This window comes from Perca flavescens, chromosome 6, assembly GCF_004354835.1.
Source record: "Perca flavescens isolate YP-PL-M2 chromosome 6, PFLA_1.0, whole genome shotgun sequence".
NCBI classification, from domain to species: Eukaryota; Metazoa; Chordata; class Actinopteri; order Perciformes; family Percidae; genus Perca; species Perca flavescens.
In genome coordinates this window covers 28,166,471-28,190,008 of record NC_041336.1, presented here as the reverse complement: position 1 = coordinate 28,190,008, position 23,538 = coordinate 28,166,471, and the positions used below count along the sequence as shown (strand labels likewise).

The 23,538-nt window shown below is 41.1% G+C and overlaps 1 protein-coding gene across 1 annotated transcript; it reads left to right on the top strand.

Annotated features, from left to right (window-relative positions):
* Nucleotides 1–6,743: 6,743 nt before the first annotated feature.
* On the top strand, nt 6,744–22,652 carry gapdhs (glyceraldehyde-3-phosphate dehydrogenase, spermatogenic). Its single transcript, XM_028581635.1, has 11 exons — nt 6,744–6,794; nt 16,901–16,960; nt 18,806–18,902; nt 19,218–19,324; nt 20,511–20,601; nt 20,766–20,884; nt 20,968–21,049; nt 21,182–21,333; nt 21,478–21,640; nt 21,929–22,026; nt 22,175–22,652. The coding sequence occupies exons 2-11, from the start codon at nt 16,932–16,934 to the stop codon at nt 22,242–22,244; spliced, it is 1,008 nt and encodes a 335-aa protein (XP_028437436.1). The 5' UTR covers nt 6,744–6,794; nt 16,901–16,931; the 3' UTR covers nt 22,245–22,652.
* The last annotated feature ends 886 nt before the right edge of the window (nt 22,653–23,538 follow it).

Genomic DNA, 23,538 nt, shown 5'->3' with positions numbered 1-23,538 from the left:
TTACCTACTTCATAATGTGGGTTTCAATATTGAAGGGTCAGGAAAAGTCAAATGTTAATGTAATTTATATTGTTTTCTTGCATCTCTCTCTCTCTCTCTCTCTCTCTCTCTCTCTCTCTCTCTCTCTCTCTCTCTCTCTCTCTCTGTCTCTCGCAGGAATCATTGAGACTGTAGAAAGTGTTTGATTATGTGAAGAATAGAAACTGCAGACAAGAAATAATTATAACTGTCAATCTCCTGTTTGTCTGTATATCATGTGGAAATGCCAAAATTAAAAAGTTTTGACTTATTTGCTTGCTTTTTTTCTTTGTTGGGGGGTGGGTTGTTACATTTGTTTAATACATTATTGTTTTCAATTAAAATCGATTTTAAAAAGTACATCTTTTTTTGACCTGTTAATGAGCTAAGTATGCTAATTACACAAATTCCCCAACATGCAACACTTGATTTGTAATCCAAAAAGTAGTATCTTGTTGGAAATCTCTTTTTAAACTTGAAGTACTGCACATGTGCGAATAGAAGTGAGATGCCTCACTCTGTAGCTAAAACAGCTCAACACACAAGGTGAAAAGAGGAGCTGCAGCAATGTGCAGTACAACCAAAATATAGTGTTTTTTTGAAAATTAAACCACATAAACCTATTCTGGTACAACCTCTAAATATAATTATGAACCTGAAAATAAGCATAATATGAGCACTTTAATATTTGGACAGAAAGTAGCTTTTGGGTGAAATGAACCTTTTAAATGTTTGTGGACATCCAATTGGGTAAGTGGTGTATTGAAAAACTAGGGTCCTAGAAATGTGATCCTGAAAATGCAGCCTCCGGTACGGCAGGAACATTTTACAGCAACACCGTGGCTCCGTCGGGCGCTTAGCAACGCCCATGACGATTGTGATTGGTTTAAAGAAATGCCATTTAACCAGAGCACGTTTTTCTCCCATCCCGGAATGCTGTGTGGACTAGCCAGACCCTCCTTCGCAGCACTGTGGAGGAAGGTCTAGCAATGTGAGACTAGCGGATGGGACAAGGGCCATATTAAAAAATCAAAGTACACGTCAAATACATTTTTCCCTAAGATGGTTTCTGTCATTTTAGATCACGCTGATGTTTGTGCAAGAGTTCATTTTACTAATAAGTTTGGCTTTTATAGTTATTTGGTGCAGGGGAAAAATGGGGTGAAACATCATAATTGACAGCTGTGATTGATTCGTGATTGGTATATGGGTATATGGGCGGGACTTCAATACTGCAGGTCCACTGCCCAATAACTACTGCGTGGACTCTGGCTCCAAAATAACAAGATGGCGGCGCCCGTATCCGGGATATTTTGGCTTCACTTTTGTACAGTGGGAGGAAGTGGAGACGTGGCATCTATCTTTATCCTATGCTCTATACAGTACCATCACTTAGCATTAGCTTATCCTCCTTCATTACACCAGTTACAGTTAACACTAATAATTAACTTAGCTGTCAGAATTCAACCAATTCATCTTAGAGGATCCCAGTGGTGATTTAGCCTATGGCCCAATGATAAAAATCTAAATGTTTTGCAGTATTCAAACTGGCTGTCTGTGACAACATTCCTTTGAAAAATCACAAGCGATGCACATTTATTGCTCATTAGTTTTTCATCATTCAGCAGTGGTTGTTCCACCAGAGAGGGAAGGCGGAGCTAACGCAGCAGACTCGCTCTTCAACTCACTAAAGCCCATGCTTTTTCCGATCTTTGCTATAATCTCTGCAATTCCTGCTTATCAACATACTGTGGGTGCTGCCGCGATTATAACTTTAAAAAGAAAAGGCTCCCTTTGCATCCCCTTATGAAAACTAAACTGACTAATAGTATTGGCAGGTGTACGCTGCTCTCTGCTGGACAACATTGAAATGCAATACCCCTCTTAACTTTGTTTTTTGTGTTGTGATTTGATTTTTATGTGGCATGGGAAATTTACGTGACAATGAAAAACTATTCATTCTATTTTAAATACAACTAATGTGTATTGTATTTTACTTCATTTCTGTGTTTGATGTGTTTTCATTTGGGCATTTAAAATCTTCTGTACACTGGAGGTTAAATCTTGATGTTAGCTGTTCAGAGGGGAGAAACTTACTCAGCCAGCCCAAGGATTCAAGCCAGGACCTCTACCTTCGAGCGGTCTCTCTCACCATTTGGCCACCATTTTCAAGCTCTGCCAGAAAGTTTGGAAAAATGTTGAAATGCTGCAGCCCCAGGCCCACACTGTATGTATACGTGGTGTCAAAGGTTTAAATCTGACTAAAGATGGCTTTGCTGTATTTCATTCCCTATCCTTCCCATCTTTCCTTTTATTTTCCACTGTATACTTTCTTAAAAGGCAGATATGCCATAAAATATAATTGTTATAATGAATGTTTTAACTTTGGCTAAAACCTGGCCCTCTAGGCTCTCTATCCAGACTTTGTGGTTTACTGATGCTAAGCAGCTCTTGGCATGAGTGTAACTCTGCGATTAGTGCCCCTTTAAACACTTATAATTCACAGCCTATGAAAATATTATCAGAGAGGGCCAGCTCTCTGCCTGAGGGGGTCAGGAGGTTGTTTTAATGGTACCATGGGCTCAGTGTGTTGAACTGTTCAAGCTCACAGCATTAGGGTTGTCTTAAATCACTTTCAGTGGGTTGAGAATGTGAAGAAAAACTATACAAGATATAATCATATGTGTATGGAGTAATGTAAACGTGAAAATTAGGCATAATGCTCTGGTTATTAAACACATGACATAACTGGAACATGTGGAAATTATTTTCAAAGTTTGAATTATAATGACAAATGGTTTGTTTTTTCAATGTTGTGTATGAGGGAAAGCCTGAATTCTCATATGTTCACATCTGCAGACACCCCCACACACCTCTGCTCAGACCTAAATTTCCTGTTAAGTAGTGGTAGGAGGTGTATATGAGAGATTTGTCATTTGGCTAGTGGCTCATTTCAGCTGACGGTTTATATAAGGAAGTTTAAATATCAATAAATACTTTGTTCTGCTACACAGGTGCTTTCCGTTCCAAGACACAACCTATGATGTGTGGAGGAAAGAAATAACCAAAAATAACAAAGAAAGGTTTTGACTTCATGAATGGCAACCAAAGCCAAAGAATGCACTAAGGATATTTCCTCATATCATGTCATAACAGATAAATAAACTATGAACTGCTTTTTTTCTTTTCTTATTTCCTGGTAAGGTAGGAGGCTGAAGCATTCAGGATTGATTAAAACGGTCTGTTTTGAATTTTAAAAAGTGTAGTTGTGAAAAAGTTATAAAATTGTTATCTGCTACCAGTTTTTCAGATTCCCTGACAAACATGTTAAATGATTTAAAACTTTTTAAAAGCAGTAATTCACAGATTTCCTAAACTATGTTTTTACAGTAATAACGCAAACAAAGCACATAGGCCTATGACACAGTGTATATATGTGTGTATGTATATATGAACTATCAGAACTTCTTTATTTACAGTTCATTCTAATTCATATATGAAAGAGATATGGTTGCAGTTAAAGTGGCTATATGTAACTTTCAGTTTGTGTTGATTCTAGCGGCTGCTTTGGACAAAAGCGGTAGTGTTTTTACCACACCTGCTGTCGTAAAGGTTTTTTCTTTACGGTGCTGTATTACCCGCTGTATTACTTAGTTAGCGTTACCGGGAAGTCATGTAGTTGCGATGAATGTTTTGCTCAGACAGAAAATCATTTATTTACAATAAGAGAATAAGTTACAGATGCATCGTTGCATTTCAAGTGTTGCATACGGTAACTTAGCCTGGATGTATCGTGAGCTAAACCGGGTATCACTGTCCCTGGGTCACGAGCCAAAGCATTGGGAGATTGTTGTAGCAACCAACGTAATAATAACTTTGATTAATATAGCGCATTTCATGAAACCCAAGCACGCTTTACACAACTACAGGGGGACAAGGGAAAAGAAAATAGTAGGCCAACGCAAACACGGACTAAAAGGAGTAAAACGTCCACGCTAAATGGAAGGGGGAAATAATTTAATGTCAGCTACTGGCGTACAACCACATCGCACAATCTAAAGTTATTTTATGAATGAAATAGACATATTACATATCTAAGGGCCAATTCGGGAAGTTTTTGAATCATTTACAATCCCGTAATTGTCTCCATCTGTTGAAAGTCCGACCGAGTGTGACTTCGGTGTCATCTTTTACTTTCCCTTATAGCTTTTAGCTCTTTATTTATTTCCTTCTTTTTTGTAATGGCCCTGCCCCAGTATCAGCCATAACTACAGCAGATAACTTCTAAAATAAAATAAAAATACAATTAGGCCTATATAAACCTCCTGCTACCTTTTACCTGCATACTCACTAAACACTAACAGGCTTTTCCGGTGTTTCGCCAAAATCTGTGACCCCTCAGAATGTGTGCCCGTAGCGGTGTCTAAATCATTTTGTGACTTCGCGGGAAAAATAGAACCCGGTCAGAGGCATTAATAAAAACTATATAAAAATAGCGTTCTTTTCAATGTTAGTCTCATTTGCTGTTAAAGGTCATTTAAGATTATCAGATTGAACATTACACAGTTTCAGAAATATTGAAAAGTTACATATAGTCACTTTAATAAAAGGAATAGCTAGATATAGATAGTTTTTTTGCATTCATTAGACACTGCTTTATTATGTATTTATTATATGTGTCATTAGATAGTAGAAACATTAATTAACACATTAGATTCAACTGTAAGTGAGTAGACACAAACACTAACCCTCAATTGATGCTCCCTCATACGACAGTATTACTGTAAAGGCAAGATCGCCCCCTGTTGAACAAAGAATAAATTGCATGACCCTCAAGTTGGATCAAGACTATCACTCCTCATTCATCCTCCAGTACCATTTCACAGTGCCAGTGATTAGGCTATGTTGTCATTTTTTGTTTTTATGTTTAGGAAAAATAGGGAATATTGGACAAAATACACAGACAGACGGTGGACACCATCACCCTGCTCTTATACTTACACCAAGACCCTGCCTGACCAGTGTGGTATGCAATAAATATGCATTTTGAGTTTCAACTGTGAAGCTGCTTCACTTTAATCAAGGAAATCAAGGACAAACCGTTTTTTAAAGCTAAAGGTAACAGACAAGGTGATTGTTCTAACCTAACAGCACCCTGGACAGCCATGGGCCATACCCACATCTGTACCTCCAGACATTGTAGCCAGTGCATTTACATTATCGCAGTCACTAACTGTTTCACCTCCTTCATCTTGTACAGAGCTGTTTATATTACAATAAGGCCTCTTCGTAGTGGTGAGACAGTGCGAGGTCAGACCATACATAATGATAGCACATTTAATAACCCAGCTGCTTTAGCAACAAACTGCTTCACGGAATATTATTTATATATTAGATATATTATTTATCTCGATTTAACATCTAATTTAAACAGGAAGATTGCAATCCAATCTTGGTGTGCAGATTGGTGGTTTGTCCAGAAGATGGCGCCATACTTTAACTTCTTGTCCAGAGAATATTTATAGAGAAGCTGCATAGGCTAGGATAGCTCATAATATAAACTAGTTGTACAGAGATAAAACGATTTTATTAACTACCATTTATATGATAGGCCTACCGGTAGGCTATATAATATTTAATCGAAGCTTGCGTTACAATGCGGAAATCAAACGCCAATCAAGAGATGACCCGTTCTCTTACATCCGTAGAGATGACGAAATGCTAGACGGGATGTGCAGTGTGTGTAATGTAAATCATGTTGGTCAACGAGCGATCCTTCCTACTTGCTCTGCACTGCAGGGATTTCCCCATGTTACACTACTGTACGCATCCTCCCTCACGTAGGCTTGTTCTCAGTCTGACACGTGCTGTGACGAGGGGAGAGGAGAGGAGAGGAGAGGAGAGGAGAGGAGAGGAGAGGAGAGGAGAGGAGAGGAGAGGTTTTGACATAATACAACCATTCAACCTAAGTTTAATAAAGTATTTATGCATAGTCTTATTTTTATTATCTACTTTATTTTATATTGTAATAATTAAGCCCATTTATTCACTCCAGTTTAGCAGCAGAAGAGCTTGACTCCATGGGAACGATGCTTGCTTCATGACTTCTTACATAACAGGGCTCCATCTATCAATAAGGATAGCCTACACACACACACACACACACACACACACACACTGCAGTCCTTTACAGATCAATGCACAGTGGGGGCCTGGTTATAAAACATGTGCTTGTATAGGCCATGCAGTCCAACAGCACCCTGCCACATGCAGAGCGACCAGCCTACTGATTAATACTGTGTTATTTTGACTATTGCAATCTACAGCTGCTAGTTTCTGGTCTCTACGTAAATAATGGTCGTCCATGCATCAAGCTCTGCTTCCCTAGAATTTCATCACATGCGCGTGACCAATTCTGTGGGCTAGCCATGGTTGAAACAGGACAAAATGCATCATCATCCCCCCACCCGTTCCACGTTGGCATCCTGCCAGTCTCTCTGTCTCTCTTACCCCGTATCTGTCTGTCTCTCTCTTTCTCTCTCTAGTAAATATTAGGGTATATTCTATGAGTGAAAAATACGTTAACCAGACCAGTGCTTCATCCCTCGAGTTACTATGGCAGCCGTGACTAGTCCCCCGTTCAGAATGGAGCCCGATAGGATGACATGACGTCACGTCGCCGTGGCGACCAGGCTCCCCGAGACACGTGTCTTGTATAAAAGCGGACGGCGGCACTGTGGATTGCGCACACAGACTCAAGAAGCATCAGCCGTCAGGTAAGCCGCAACACTGATTTACCTCACAACGTATTACCTTTTCAGGCCCGCCATTCTAACGGTTAGAATTCACACATTATTTTTAAACTGAGGACTTTAAAACTATTCCACACGATTCAGCCTTTACTACAGTTTCAAATGCCACCTCATCTGTCGGTGCACAAATGCCTGCCATACACCAACTAAACTTGCTAATGCCGTTTTAATTTTGTTCACATTCACTGTTAAATACAACGTATTTATGTGGCACATTTTCCTGAGACTGACACAACTAAAAGCCGTAAATGACTAGCTAGCGGAAGCCAGCGGCCATCCTGTTGCCTTTCCATTGAATTTCCAGCTTTATTTTAATCAGCCACGTAACGTTAACCGTTTAAAGTGGCGATTGTGCGCGAGAGACAGGCGAGAGGATGAGAAAGTGGGTTGTGGAATAACGGGAAGTTAAGCTTAAAGCTCATTCAGCGTTTGGATTTGCTTAACAGCCTCCTTCGCAGCATGCACGCTACATCAGTACAGGAAGAGAACAGCGAGGATGGGAGGGGATGCGGCCATGGCCTTGCTGTCTGGAGAGAGCCCGGTCGTTGTATAAAATGTCCTTCTGAGTCGTTTCGTTGCATCAGATAGCCGACACCAAAATCCACTAAAGCTGTAAACACCCCGAAGTATTAAAACGACAAGGTTCAGACAATCTGCATAAATTAATTATGGTCAATTCATAATGAATTCATCTGAAGCTAAATTGTCCTACTGAGCGAGTAACGTGACATTGGCAGCTCCCATTTCTGCATCTTTGCGGAAGTGGATTAGCCTAGTCTCCATGTTATGTAACCCAACACCAATATCAACGTTTATCACCGTAGATACTTGACAGTAGCCTATATTTATATGTAGTTTGAATGAAAATTGGTTTGCTGTTAATTTGTAAATTGATACATATACGGAGCTGTTTAATCAAAGCCGTTGTACTGGGGGGGAATGAGTGTACGTGAATGGAGGTGAAGCTACGTGCCTCCCCTGGTCTTTATGATGAAGTCTGTCGTCGTTGCGCCAGTAATGCAATGACTGGAAGCAGAGTGATGCAATAACCGAAACGGACCAGATGAATAACCTTGGCTTTATTGCATGTGGAAAGATGAGAGAGGCGTGCTGAAAGCCTTCCTGGGATGGCTTTGAAGGGCATAGAGGCAGTGCAGTGTCGCATTATTGTGTCGCAGTTTGACTCGACAGACCTGTTGATGCGGGTTGCAAAGAGGCCTGCTTGCGCTAAGTTAACGTAGCCTACAACTTATTAAGCTACTTAATCAGCCATACAGTATTTAACTACAACAAGCATTTAAATTGAAAACGAAAATTGCAACCTTGTTCAAACCTTGTGTATTATTAATTAATAATAAAGTACATAATACGGTATTGTTCATTGTGGCAGTCGACGATGTGCTTGCAGTTACTTCCAGTCATTTGATGTAGGTGTGGTACATGCAGATGCAGCCATGTCCGACCTTGTCTCACTGTTGAAGGTTATCACTGCAGCTGAGGAAGGTCCCAGCAGGCCCAGAGCTGCTGTAGTGATGCTGACCCGCTGCTAATCTTTATTCTCAAACTCCTTACCATATTAAAAAAAAAAGGGTTCTTCCCACTGTACCCAATGGATGGGGAGTCATTAGCTCAGGCTCTGGATGACTGAAGGTCACCAACAGGCTCTTGCACACATAGACATCAAAAGGGGCTTGAGCACCTGCCCTTTTTCTTCCTCGACAGAAAGTGCCCTTTTTGAATTGATTTTTTTTAAATTAATGAATATAGCTATATATATATATATATATATATATATATATATTCCTGTTAGCAGACAGCTTCTTTATCAAACTAATGTATTTATTGAATTATACATTCTAAACATCAGGTCGCCCCCCCTCTCTCTCTCTCTCTTTCTCTCTCTCTCTATCTGCGATGCGTCTCCTCTTCAGCAGTGTGCAACACACACACACACACACACACACACACACACACACACACACACTTGTGAGCTTGTGTCAGTAACTAGATGACATATAACCTTCCTAAGTGGTGATGAACGAAAGACTCAGCCAGTGCCTCGAGTTTACAGCTAATTAGCCGGAAGACAAAACAAATGGTTAACTTCAGCCTGTGTCTTGCTAACATGCATGAGCTCCTAGCTAATGAAATAAGTTAGCTAAGGTTCAGCCCATCATGGCCCTACAGACTAATGTACTGTACTCAATGGAGACACTCCAGGTGAACAGCTACAGTAAAATCTGCGTCTAATAATGTCCTCATTAACATTGATATGCAAATGAGGCGTTAACTAATTAAAATGCGCTAATATGCATACATTTGACAAGGCACTGTTAATGAGTTAAGAGTTTTTTCCCCCTTAAATGTTAGGTTTAAATATGTAGATTAATATAGAAGAAATCTACAGATGCAGCCTAAACAAATATCATCTAAATGTGTATTTTGGAAGTGTTATTATAGAGTAAAAGAAGACATGGAAGCAAAATAGACCAAAATCTCTAAATTGAGCACATGAAAAAAGTGTCCTGCGTTAAACAGCTTCATCATTTGGATCGTGGGCTCCTCATCTGTTTCTTTATGATTCATTATTGGTGCAGTGTTTTTTTCCTGTAAAATTAACAAAATTGCAGTAACAGTGTGAGTGTGAAGTTTTTTGTTGAGATTTTTTATAAGAATTAAAATGATTTATTGCCATTTGCAAAATAAACAAATTCTTAGTGAAACATTGTCCCTCTCCTTGGTGCTGTCACCTATTCTAAATATATACTTGAAACTAGTAGCATAGAAAACAGTTTCCTTTGGTGTTTGTGATGAACCTGGTCAATACTAAAAAGTTTCTGTTTTAACTGATTATTTTGTTGAGTATTTATTAAATCTATTGAACAATTGCGCAAGGGAAATAAAATCAGTTGTTACAGTTTTTTTCGATTGCTAAACGACAGTGGGCACAACTGGAGTCACGTGCAAAACTCTAACTACAGTCTGCACAGCAGCAGTTCATGTGGACCAAACTCTAGATCGTTTTTCATTGCTTGAACACAGTTTTCAGAACTCTACACACTTATCCCATGACTTTAACCACAACGTGCACAACACTGTAGATTTACAGCACTTTGTTCAAATGCTAACACACTGCTGTCAAAACTGTTAACCACACATTCAAAACAGAATAGATTTCAGTCTGGTATCTATCAAACACTGCTGATTGCAATTTTAGCTGAAAGCCTAAGTAGGTGTCTTATTTTAGACTAGTTAGTGAACATATATGGTATTTATACAGAGAAAGCTTAGAAAGCCTTTTTTTGTATACAAACACAAAATAAGAATGAAACAATTATACACTGTACCGTTTGAGAGAAACAGGTAGAAGAGCAAAGATACCAATATGTCCAGGTAAGATGGCTGAGGTCATGTACACAGCTATTAGTCAGAGTTGTGTTAATATATTTAATGTTTTGTTTCAAATAAATAATTATTTATTAACAATTTTAACCTTTTTTTTTTTTTCCTTGAGCCCCTGCCGCCCAAAATGTCTGTGCACGTCTCTGTTCACTAATAATAGGCCCAGTGCTGCCAGGAAGATGCTAACTATTGTAGTCAAAGCTGTATTGCCAGACCTCATACTCTATGGTCATAGTTTTGGAAGAAAATGAACAGCCATTTGTCATGATTTAAGATAATAACCTCCCTCTCGATTTATTTCTCCAACAGACTTTTAAATCGCATGTATAACTTTATTTAGAGCGGGCGTTTCTCGTCCCAGATCCAGTCTAGTGCATATATTAAAATGACAGTGATTGCATTAAGATCTCCAAATGAAATTAGTCTACTAGTTTTATCAATGCATTTGCAAATTGCATTATTATAAAAATTATTTTGTTACTTGGACATTCATTCTGCTCTTGTATTTGTTGCAGATCAGTGTGTCGGCCAAATGTCTGAAATGTCAGTCACTGTGTTACCAGCTATTAGCCAATGAGATTAGAGCACAATAGTACACACAGGATCTGTTATTCCCACCTACCAAGGATTATTTCTATTACAATTTCTATTACATTGGTCATAGATGTGGACTGGATTGTCAGGAGCTTGCTGTAAGAAGTATATAGGCCTTTTTTCTTCTTCCATTAGATCAGCGTCTGCATGCTACTCATGTTGGACATGCCAAACAATATTCCTCTTCCCTCTGGTACACACTATAGAGCAGGCTGCTGGGCTTTAATAAAGATTAGTGTACTTCATCCTGCAGTCAGTGAATAATCAATGCTGCTAAAAGCCAATTTTGTCATGAGACTAATTTACGTAAAAGTCATTTGTTGTTTTTGAGTTGGTTATGATTTACCACTTGTTTTTCCTAGATTAACACAGGTGTTCCACTTAAAGGCGTGTGATTGTTTTTAGGCCGAGAACTCCATTATGCTCTGCTGCTGACTTATCACCCAGCCATCTTGTCCAGGATGTGTGTAAGAGAGAAGGAACTCCAGAGTGACTCAGCACTCTGCACTGTCGCAAATTTAAGGAAATAAACCCTACAGTAGGGAAGGCTATACACAACTGACACATAAAAGGCCCTTACTTGTACAACAAATCAGTTTTGCTCAGTTTTTTATACAGTTATTCAAAAGTGCAGGTTTTTGTACAGCAAGCAGGATATGAGGAAGGTAGCAAACGCAGCTTACACAGTACTACTACTACTACATGAAAGAGGAGAGGAGACAAGTGACAGGGTCTGAGCCTTAGGAAGGTTATTTGTCATCTAGCTACTGACACAAGCTTGTGTGTGTGTGTGTGTGTGTGTGTGTGTGTGTGTGTGTGTGTGTGTGTGTGTGTGTGTGTGTGTGTGTGTGTGTGTGTGTGTGTGTGTGTGTGTGTGTGTGTGTGTGTGTGTGTGTGTGTGTGTGTGTGTGTGTGTGTGAATCCTCTGCAGTTTGATACAGCACACCTACTAATTCATGATGGCAGGTGTGTGTGCACACCATTTTTGTACATGAATAAGTCTTTGCTGAACTGCAATACATACAACTGCTACATTTATAAAAACCACCTTGCTCATCATCATCTGTATCTATTCTTATCATTAATTATTAAAGCTTATGAAATAATGAAAGCTATTTCGCATTATAAATTCAGTGTCTGCTTATCATGTTAATTTGCCACGGGCGAATACATCCTGGCTGCAAACCAATTTCCTTGTAAGGGACAGTAAAGATACTTTGACTTTGGTGAATTGTCTAATAGAAACAGTGAACTTCTTATCTGTCTGTAACTGTCAGCAGGAGACCATGCCTGCTGAGTAGGACACACAGCCTGTGGTGTTGTGTGTGCATGTGTGTGGCTGGTGATGTGATGTAGTTGGACATTTAACTGACTAGTTTACGGCAGCAAAGTGACATTGCCTCAGCGCTCAGACTATAAAAAGAGAGGAAGCAGCAGGTATACTGCTACAGAGGTGGCAGAATAAAAGGTGAGCAAGAGAAAAGTTCATTGAAGTTGAACACAAAAAGTTTGACTCCACTTCATCACTAATGTGTGTGCATCTAAGGCTGTAAAGTTGGCATTTATTGTTTAGTCTCTAATGCATTTGATTTTTTCTTTTCACCAAGAGGCGGGCAAGAAGAGAAAACATTACCTAATTGGATAGTCTGCCTGGCCTTTAGCCAATCACCCACTGCAGTGGAAAAATACTGGAGAGAAAGAGGGTGTGGCAGAGGGATAAAAAGCGGGAGGAAAGTTTAAATAGGCAAAAGACACTGAAAGAAGGGAGGAGGATGGAGGAAGGCAGGGGGAGTGGCTTAGTGGGCAGGAAAAGCATGTTAGAGTCAGTGAGTTCATTCTCTCACTAACAAATTTCCAATTATTACACAAACTGAGGCAACCCAAAGACTGTGTATACCATCTTTATCTAAACGTAGCCTCTCCTGACATGAATACAGGCTGTTTCCAAGTTTTACTATTAAACTGTAACAGCTTTAGAAAACAGCCGCTCTATATACCAAATAAGTAGCATGCATCACTCACAACAACACCATAAAGAATTATGTGAATAGTTTATTTTGTCTGTGTCCTATCTGTATGTCAACCCTAATACTGTTGGAAAGATGTCCAGTAGCCTGCGCTGTTCAAAACTCAGGTCCATGTAAGGCTTAGACTGGAGCCCACCCACTGTCCAAATGCTCGACTAAGACTGTTGACATATTACAGAGAAACAAAGAATCAGCGTTTTGTTTGACAAAGTGTTGGTGCTTGACATCAGAGGAGGTGTTGGCAGAAGTGAAATGCTGTGTCAAGCCTTCTCCTCTCACTTGCTTTTTTATTCTTGCAACAGATTTTTGTCACAATTTAAAGATTTGACCACCGGATGCACCCTGTTTTCTTTGTCCTTTTCTGGTCGACTAGTTATGAGTCATCTTCCCTCCAGTGGTCCCTCTGGTGCACATGTATATGCACAGGCACGGTGACCCTGTCCTGCACCACCACCCCCCCTAAACTCTGTGTTTATGTGAGGAAAATAGGTCGCAGCTCAGAGGGAGGGTAGGGTTGTGCTAAATGACGGGGACTAGACAGACAAAGAGTGGCGAGGACAGGGAGAGGGAGGTAGGGTGTTGAATTTTAATGATTAGTTTTGGTGGTGGGGTAAAGGGGAGGGGAGGTGTGATATTCACCAGCCGTTCCTCCTTTTGTCTAACCAATCACAAGAGGAGATTGTTGCCCCACCCCTTGTCAAGTGACTCGTAGGTTCGGTCTGACCCCAAGCTGGTGATAAAGGAGATGTGAGATTGATAGACCAGGGAGGTGAGTAAGAAGTGAGGATGAGGGAGGAAGGTTGAACGGAGAGATGGAAATTGATTGGCTACCCTTCACATGTCTGGCCGTCTGTCTGCCTCTTCTTCCTACATTTTAATGAGTGTCAGCAGATTGCAAACTGCAGTTAACAGCATGCAACTTCTTGCTCTGCTCTGCACAATGCTGCCTCTATGAGCTGGGACATGTCTGGGTGAGTGCTGCCACAGAGTGTGCGCTGAATCCAGATCAGGGGTTGATTAGTCTACAGTCAAAAGAGGCAGAGCTGTGACGTGGAGAAGTGGGAAGAGCTGCTGGCTATGGAGATGGCATTAGAAAGTTTACTGCACATGGAAACTTTAATGTTTCTCGATATAAAAACGGGGGATAATTAGTAACATATTTTGCACATTTGGAAGCTGAACAGGGGTGCCACAGTAGAGTATGATGTTGCAGCGCCAGTGTTTCATTTTTTTTGGCTGCCCGGTGTAACCCCTCTCTCTTCTCCCATTGATTAGTCAAAGCCCCACACTGTACAGGCAGACACGCTTGTGCACCTGCCCCATATAGTAGTCCAATACTTCATAAGACAGGTTATTTAAACATGCATTCAACTCAACTAATTAAAAACTATTATTTTCTGTGCACAGTGAAAAAGTCAAGTTGTAAAATTCTCTACATCTGGAGCCACATCGTTTGGTTTGAGTCCCACCAGATCTCTCTTATGTGGCTCCACTAGTCTTTGTCCAGACTTTCCACCTGCTTTAGTGAAGCAGAATAGCCCCAGTCTGCTTAAAAAGTAGTATAATTTGTCAGTAGAGCAGCCATTTTAAGTTTGAAAACCCAGGGCAACTGCTCTGGGCAGAGAAAATAGAGAGGTTTAGCATAAAGAGATAAAGCCAACAACCGAGACAAATAGTATTAAAGTGCAGAGGTGACAGGGGGAAGGAGATTTCAAAAGAGAGCAAAGGAAGAAAGTGCCTGTAGAGTTTTGTGAATGCACAATAGGTTATGGTGGGAACTGAGTATAAAGGAGAGACAAAGACACAGAAATGTGAGAACAGCATGCTCATACTGTATGCATCCTCTCTCTCCTCTTTCTCTCTACCTCTCTCTCTCTCCTTTGCTGACCTTGTATAATGGATGTTAGTGGCAGAGCACAAAATGGCTGCTCTACCCTGAAATATAGGCACATAAAAGTATCCACTACAAATGACCCTGTTAGAAATCTGACAGTTGAAACTGTGGCAGACTGTCAATAAATTGATTTTGACTGGCATCAGGTCGGCATCAACATCGATTTGTGCTTAATAACGCAAATAAATCCAGGATAAAATGGTTTCAAGTGATTATCTTCTATTATTAATGTTTTAGAGTGTGTGTGAGAATGAGAGACATGATTTATCCTAATCTGGTTACCCTTTTAGTCTATTTAAAGTGCTCCCACAATGCATTTCACCAGATCGACGGCGTGTCCTACATGCTCCCCATACACATGCACTCACGCACACAAACACACACACACACACACACACACACACACACACACACACACACACACAAACACACACACACACACACATTAGGAGATTACTGTAGTCTAAAATGACAACCACTTAGTTTCAAGGACAATCTGTGTTAGCCTTACTCTACCTGCGCCTGACACACACACACACACACACACACACAGAGCTGCTGGTTAGGCTAACACCTGGACAATGCTACTGAGCTATCATATCTGATCACCTATATGAGTAAGTTTTTGGGTACATGTTCCATACAGAAATCTCTGTAAATGTGTAGAACGTTAATAAACCTCAAAGGAAATATAATGATACATTTTTAAGAAATAGCTTACTTGTAATCCTAAATAAAGTTTCAGGTAGTTTTCTGTTGGTATAAATTTGGAGCTAAATACTTTATAAGTGCGTGTCCCTTCTAGCATAGACAGTTCAAGGACAGCAAAGGAGAGGAAGAGGTGGAGTTAGAAGATGAAGGAGGTGAAGGAAGGAAGAAGAGGGGATGCAATTGTTAGAAAAATGGGGGCTGGAAAAGTAGGAGGCGAGGACAGAGGAGGTGCTGAGAGCAGGAACGGGCGAATGAGTGTACAATATGAGAAGGAGAAGAAAGAAGAGGTGAAAGGAGGTCACATTGTTGAGTCATGGCCAGGCTTCCTCTTTGTTCACTCAGCAGACAAGTCTCTGTTTGTTGCATTACATTCCGACCACTTTTCTCCCTCCCTTTTTATCCATTGTTTGCTAAACATGTTCCTGCATGATGTAGCACGTCCGTACTCCTGCAGCAGAATGCACATAAAACATGCTATTTGACAGCCTGTATTTTTTTCGTCACTTACGATACACAGAATAACTGCCTTGCACAGCAGCAGTCTGATATTCTAACTTCAACCCTTACCCAGCTCCACTTGTCATACTAAATTCAGGAGCACACCAACCTGCTTTACCACCTTGGTGTTTTTTTCATCCTTTAGTGCGAATGCGTCACACCGCCTGTATACTGTTCTGTGAGGCTACTGCTACCACTTTTTCTTTCTTCATGTTTTTGTAGCATTGCAGGACAGACCTTACAGACACACACACACGCAAAAGGAAATAACAACATACAAAGTAGATGGATCATTTATTCCACAGAGCAAATGCATAAAGCTACATGAAGGCAGTGTGTCTCCTGTTAGCATGTTACTCACTTTACTCGAAGAACAAAAAAGAAGGGGGAAGGTGCAAGGCAGTGGATAAGACAGGTTCTAACTAGGGCACGTTGCCACGGTGATGAAATCTTCCCACCGATTAATAAACTTGTGACAACACCAGTGTTGCTCCCCAAAGCGCTGCCCGCTTCCCTTTCGGCGCCCATGTTAACAATAGTAAATTTATATGATATCAAACTATTTTCTAACTAGTTTCTGGTCAGAAAACACACTGAAGAATAGAGGGTTCACACTAAAATGGCAGATTGACATGGTCACGTTACAGCAAAGGAACACACACACTCTTTGTATATTGCCAACGGCTTAACTAACCTGATTAAAGCCACCTCCTGCTGCCAGGGCAGCAGTTTGTCTCAGTCCCAAACACTCACATATACTTTGAATGGTTGGCACATGGTTATGCTGCAGTGATTTTTGGCATTGTTAAGTCATCTAACTGAATGCGTTGCCAGCTAGGGGACATTACTAAGTGAGATTGGATGCATTTTAATGTTAGTTTCATCAAACCGTAGCTTCTGCTGTCTTTCTAATGTCATTGATTTCTTTTTCTTTTCTCCCCCAGTTAACTTAATCCCCCCCAAGCAGCAGCAGCCATGTCAGACCTCTGTGTTGGAATCAATGGGTGAGTTTGAAACACAGACACACACACACACAGACACACACACACACACACACACACTTTACACACTTTGTAAACAGGATGGTTCAGGATGATTAGGATAGGATGTCAGTGATGCATATTTCGGGGATGGGTGTTTACTATTTCCACGACAAGTTCTGGTGGTTAGTAAATGCTTATGCAGAGGGGTGAAACTGCATTTGCACTGAGGGTGAAATAGTTTTCAAATAATTTTCATAAAAACAACATGCTGAATTTTGATATAAGAATTTCCCCTAGGATTTTTTTTCCAGGGGGGTTGGTGACTCTCCCCCGAAAAGTTTGGCTACATTGAACACGTAACGTATGCGGACCGTTGGCGGAGCGTATGTGCCAGCGGAATCTATGTTTTGACTGATTACACCTGCTGGGCACACACGGCGAAAGGGTGTGGGAGTCACAGGTGAGAAGGAGAGCTTTCGCTTTTGGGATTGTTGTTGTTCTTCAGTTTTTTTGGAGCTTCTATAAAAAGAAGACTGTCCTGTTTTTACACTTGTCGAGTGCCGTTTACGCACCGTTTACTCGCTGCTCTCTGCCCGGTGTAGCCAGTTTCATTGATTATAATGAAAGCGTAGTGTTGGAACGTCCGCTCCATGTACGTTACACGTGCAATGTAGCCAGCCTAAGTTAAAATGAATTGAACTTTTAAGGCAAGGAACGAGAAGCCAATTGCCTGTTTATGTGAAACCCGCTTATGTTTTTTCAAAACCATGGTAGGGGAGACTAGCCTGGTTGACACCAGACCCTTCTCAGTTGTAACTGAGAGTGGGTCTGGGAAAGGTTCATTGACAGTTAATTTCCAAAGGGGCGTCAGCAATGGACGCCGCTCAAATGCCTCTGGGCGTATTGGATAGTCCTTCAACCAATCAGACCAACGATCCGGGTGACGCTTTTCACATCCAATTTATCCAACTAAAAAAAAATTGATTTTGGTTTTTGGTGTAGTCCCTCCCCGCCCTACTTTTTCCTTGCAGGTGTTGCATATTGCAAACTTGTTATCTTTTGCACACACGCTGAAGAATTTCCAAACAGTTGACATGTTGCAGGTTAAATCACGAGGTTCCCTACATGTGCGAGAATAGCGTGGACACGCGCTTCACACCACGAGCGGGTACGTGCCAAACACGGTGGAGAAGTTGAGAGAAAGGAGAAAAAAAAAAAGACTGTGCTGTCGCGTCCGTGTGTGTGTGTGTGTGTGTGTGCGTCCTTGAGAACTGCAACTCGTTACATTAAACATTACAACATTACATGTTGGAGGTTTGAAGTTCACCCTGTCATCTGCTGCTCTTCACTGTGGTTACATGGTTGTTTTCCATTCCTTCCTTGCAATATATCAAACTGATCGACAAAAAGTCTTATATGTCTGTTTTACAATAAAGTAATTCCAATAAAAGCTTTTAATGTGCATTAATCATAGCTTACAGTAACAGCAGTAGAGCTGCAGGAATAAAGGAGGGGAATAACTCGTGACCTCATGTTTTTTCTGCTGATGGGAATTAATGGGCAGGTCTTCTCTATGGTAGGTAAACCACTGGAAGTTATGTTGGAGTCTGCAATGACATGACTTCACAGTGTGAGGATTTGTCAGAAGATTTGTATAAGGTCCCCGGTGTTGTTCGACATTCTGAGGAAGTTTCCCACCATTTTCTTAAAACAACTATTTTATACTGTTGTGTCCTGCCTTGGTTGCACCGGATTGTTGTGGTCTGCAGAAGCGCAGATAACTCTCCTTTTTACCTGAAAACTATTATTAATCTTTCTCTCTCCCTCTCTCTCTCTCTCTCTCTCTCCACCCCCCTCCCTCTGCAGTTTCGGTCGTATTGGCCGTCTGGTCCTGAGGGCCTGCCTTCAGAAAGGCATCAATGTTGTGGCCATCAATGACCCCTTCATTGACTTGCAGTACATGGTAAGAAAACCTACATGCACATACTTGCTTACAAATTATTAACATTTGTATGGTATAGTAGTGTATAACGTCTGTCCATAGTTTATACATTTTATTAATACCTGAACAGTTTTGCTCTCTGAGTGTTGCTTTCTCAGTATCTTGTTTGTCATTTGGTGTCATTCTTTATTCAGATGACTTAAAACACCCCCCGGGACTCCCCAAATCTCCCAGGAAATTGAAAGATTGTTTAGGTTAGGTGTATGAAATAAGATACTATAGTGTTACAATGAAGTTTTGTTATTAACCTCTTCCCATCCCTGTCCCGTCTCCTAGGTCTACATGTTCAAGTATGACTCCACCCACGGCCGTTACCATGGTGAGGTCTCCCAAGAAGATGGCAAGCTCATGGTCGATGGACACGCCATCTCTGTCTTCCAGTGGTAAGTGAGGGATGACGTTTAGTGGGTGGTGGTTGTTTCTGCACAGATATCAGCAGTGTTGATGTCAATGTTAACTTTTGGCAACAAGCTTAAGGGAGGCCAACAACTGGCCAGCTGATGAATTATCTCACAGGGGCTACTTCAGTACAATCTGAATTATATCAGAGAGGTCTCTGTAATAGAAGCAGCAATCAAAGAGCTCAGTTTGAATTATTAAGCTTTCTTTATTTTTGAATCATGCTTTTTATTGTTTTATTTGTAGACATTTTTGAAAAATAGGTTGTTGTAGACATTTTTGAAAAATGTCTACAACAACCTAAACCACAGAAAATAAATGAATATGTACATATAATAACAGGTAACAAGATAGTAAGTTGATATTGAAAAACAAAGTATTCACTCATATTAACTTTTTTCATTTTGAAGGCAAGGTATTTTAAGCCAGTTTACCCTCCTGATCTTTAGTATCAAAAGTAAATTCCATGCTCATGGAGTTGAATGAGGCTTTGTGCTGACTAGGGCCTCACTCATATAGCTACCCCTCCAGCCATTGTACTGGCAGTTGTTTTAGTCCTTTCAGTAATGGAGCCTCCTCTCTGCAAAAGGCAACACCAACAAAAAGGAGGTTTGTAGAGGAGAGCTCCTCTTTGAGCACTGACTACACTATATTGAGGTGTCCCTCCTTGAGTGTCCTGATTTTAACACACCATCCATCTACTTCTTTGGCATGCTCTTAAACTTTACATCCCAATGTGTTAATTTAATGTTTTAATTTTATTTATTACTAGCATGACATTATCCAGAGAGGCTCTGCACACTAATTTAGAAAGCACAGCATGTACTGTACTAACAAGCAGGGGCGTCAGACTGGGGGGGAAAAGGGGACTGAGTACCCAGGGCCCTCATGTGAGGAGGGCCCAAAAAGATGCTACAAATGAATAGCTGTGGATGTGGGGAGGGGCCCATAGAAAATGCCTTTCTACAGGGCCCAGAATTTTGTGCTACGCCCCTGCTAACAAGCCCTCGCTTCTCTCTCAATGTGTGTAACTTGCTGTTTTTTTTGTTTGTTTCTATTTTTGTTATATTTTCATGTTACTTGTCTTTATCAACCCCAACATTTAACATTCCTAAACAGTAGTGATAATCATTTCATCTCAGACTGACTGTGTTCTTTCTCTGACTCTAGCATGAAGCCAGCAGAGATCCCATGGGGCGACGCTGGAGCCAAGTACGTTGTCGAGTCCACTGGAGTCTTCCTCAGTGTGGAGAAGGCCTCCGTATGTACACCCACACACACACACACACACACACACACACACACACACACACACACACACACACACACACACACACACACACATATCTACAGAAACAAACACACAGACTGCCAGATGGTCTGGTTTGTAACCTGTGCCGTCTTTTCTCTCCTGTCCAATCGCAGTCTCACCTCCAGGGCGGAGCTCAGCGTGTGGTTGTGTCCGCCCCCTCACCTGATGCTCCAATGTTTGTCATGGGAGTTAACGAGGACAAATACGACCCCTCCTCCATGACCATCGTCAGGTACATTTTTAATTTCTTTATGTACTTGTGTGTGTCTGTGAGTCTGGTAGTCTTAGTAACCGTGTCTGTCTTTCTGCCAATAGCAATGCCTCCTGCACCACCAACTGCCTGGCCCCCCTGGCCAAAGTCATCCACGATAACTTTGGCATTGAGGAGGCTCTCATGGTAAGTCACAGTAGATAAAAGTATTAGCCACTGTTGTGACAGAGGCTTTTTCATATATGGTGTTGTATTTTTATTCTCAAATGTATGCCAGAGTCACTGACGTCTTGTGTAACACGTCCCTCCTCTCTGTAGACTACAGTCCATGCATACACAGCCACCCAGAAGACAGTGGACGGTCCCAGCGCCAAGGCCTGGCGTGATGGCCGCGGTGCTCACCAGAACATCATTCCAGCCTCCACCGGTGCCGCTAAGGCAGTGGGCAAAGTCATCCCCGAACTCAACGGGTAAGGACAAACACATTTGTTATCATCTTAATAATCGGATGCACCTTTTTCTAATTGTGGCTAAGGGCTTATACAGTAAGAAAAACCAAGAACTGAAGGTGACACAGGTCTAATACCTCTCTTTTGTCCGTCCCCTCTCTCTAGTAAGCTGACAGGCATGGCGTTCAGGGTGCCAGTTGCCGACGTGTCAGTGGTGGATCTGACATGCCGTCTGTCCAAGCCTGCAACGTACGCTCAGATTAAGGAAGCCTGCAAGAAGGCCGCACATGGGCCCATGAAGGGAGTGCTGGGTTACACCGAGGACCAGGTAACACCCAAAGTTATTTCACATATACTGTAAAGCAAATACACAGCTAGTAATAATGCTAGAACTAACATTTTAAGTTTGTGGGGATAGGGTGATGTGGGGTAATTTTGTACATTTAATTTGGATGCATGGGTTAATATTGACATGTATTCCTGTATATTAAAAAATGGAAATAAACATTCAAAAATATGAGCTCTGTAACTGACTGTGGTTGTATTTTGCATGTGGTGATGTATTGCCTAAGCTGTGCCTGGCTGCACTACAGTATATCTGACTCGTGTTTTGCAGGTGGTGTCCTCTGACTTCATCGGTGACACCCACTCCTCCATCTTTGATGCTGGTGCCGGCATCTCCCTCAACGACAACTTCGTCAAGCTCATTTCCTGGTTAGTTTTCAAATGTCTTGATCAGTCTCACATGTAAAACAGGAAGTTAGTGTTAATCTAAAGACGAAAAGAAAAAAAAAAACACAGTTTTGTCTTTTCAAACAATGAATTTCTCTTTCTTCTTTTTTTTCGCTCCCACTCTCTCCAGGTATGATAATGAGTTTGGCTACAGCCACCGTGTCGCTGACCTGCTGCTGTACATGCACACCAAGGAGTAGACACTTCCTGTCCAAAAAGGAAGTCAGGAAAGGGACCACCCCAATCACCCTCCCATCTCTTTTACACACCCATAGCCAAGTCATAGCATCGCAGTGCTTAGCTCTACTACATTATACGTAGGCAGCAGCACCAGTGTGTTTGAGTGTTCTGAGTTCAACTGTTTTTTCCTTAAATGATGAGACGATCGGTTAGTTACAGTATTTGTGTTTGTGTGCCCCCTCTCCACCTCCCACTGCCACTTTAGATGTGTCCTTATGGCTCAGTGCTATGGTAACTACTGTATCCATCTCCCTGTCGGTGTGTTTTAAAGGCTTAATCACCAGTGGAAAGAGGACGCTGGGAGGCAGAGCTAGTGTAACTCCGCTTAAGAGTAATGAGAAAAAGAAATAAAACTTGAAAAACCTCGGGCTGTTGAGTTGTCCTGTTTTATTATTATCATATCTGTTCCCTGTGTCCTATGGAACCTCGAAACTGTCAAAATGGAGAGATGATGTTAATGTGATATGTTATAACATCCTTGTAAAGGCTAGAGACATCATAGTAATTTATGGACCAAAATTATGCATTGCAATAATAAAAAAGGGAATCCTACACACATACCATATAACTGCATGCTCCCCATAAATCTCTTCCTCTCCATTTCCTGTCTACATCTTTCAAATAAGGGGGGGGGTAATAAATATAAATAAGTATGTAAATAACAAATGGTCTAAGGACCCAGAAGGCTGTGTAGTCTACTAAGCTCTGTCAAAGAGGGAGAGGTAAGTATGGATTGTGCTGGATTGAAAAATTCTAATTCTCTTCTCAGTTCAGTTATCTCTGTGTTCTTGAAAATGAGCCTTTTTTTAATTTATTTTTTTACTATATGTACACTGTTACCCTATTCCCTATCTCCTCTGGGTCATACTCTGGTAGGAGACATCGGTGGATGGATGGAGCAGCCACTAGAGGGAACCTTCAGCTGCCTCTTTTACTAATGCATCAAGGCTGCATCCTAATATAGTAAAATTCTGCTTTTTCCTGCCTTGGCCAAATTACTCCCTCCCTAAAAGGAAGTGACATATAAAGCTTTGAAAATGTTTATAATCATTTTTGCTGTGGTGCCACCTGCTGTCTTACTGAACATACTGCAATAGAAACATTTCACACTATTACAGTGATACCTTTTTTTTTTTTTTTTTTTTTAAGATTTGTTTTGGGCATTCAGTCTTTAACAGCTAGATATGAAAGGGTAGAGAGAGGGGGAAGACATGCAGGAAATTGTCCAGGTCGGACTCAAACCCTGGACCTTCT

Coding starts and splice junctions, on each gene's coding strand:
- gapdhs (XM_028581635.1), top strand. CDS start 16,932: ATGTCAGACCTCTGTGTTGGAATCAATGG. Junction 20,602..20,765: donor TCAGTGTGGAGAAGGCCTCC/GTATGTACACCC, acceptor GTCCAATCGCAG/TCTCACCTCCAGGGCGGAGC. Junction 21,641..21,928: donor TGGGTTACACCGAGGACCAG/GTAACACCCAAA, acceptor CGTGTTTTGCAG/GTGGTGTCCTCTGACTTCAT.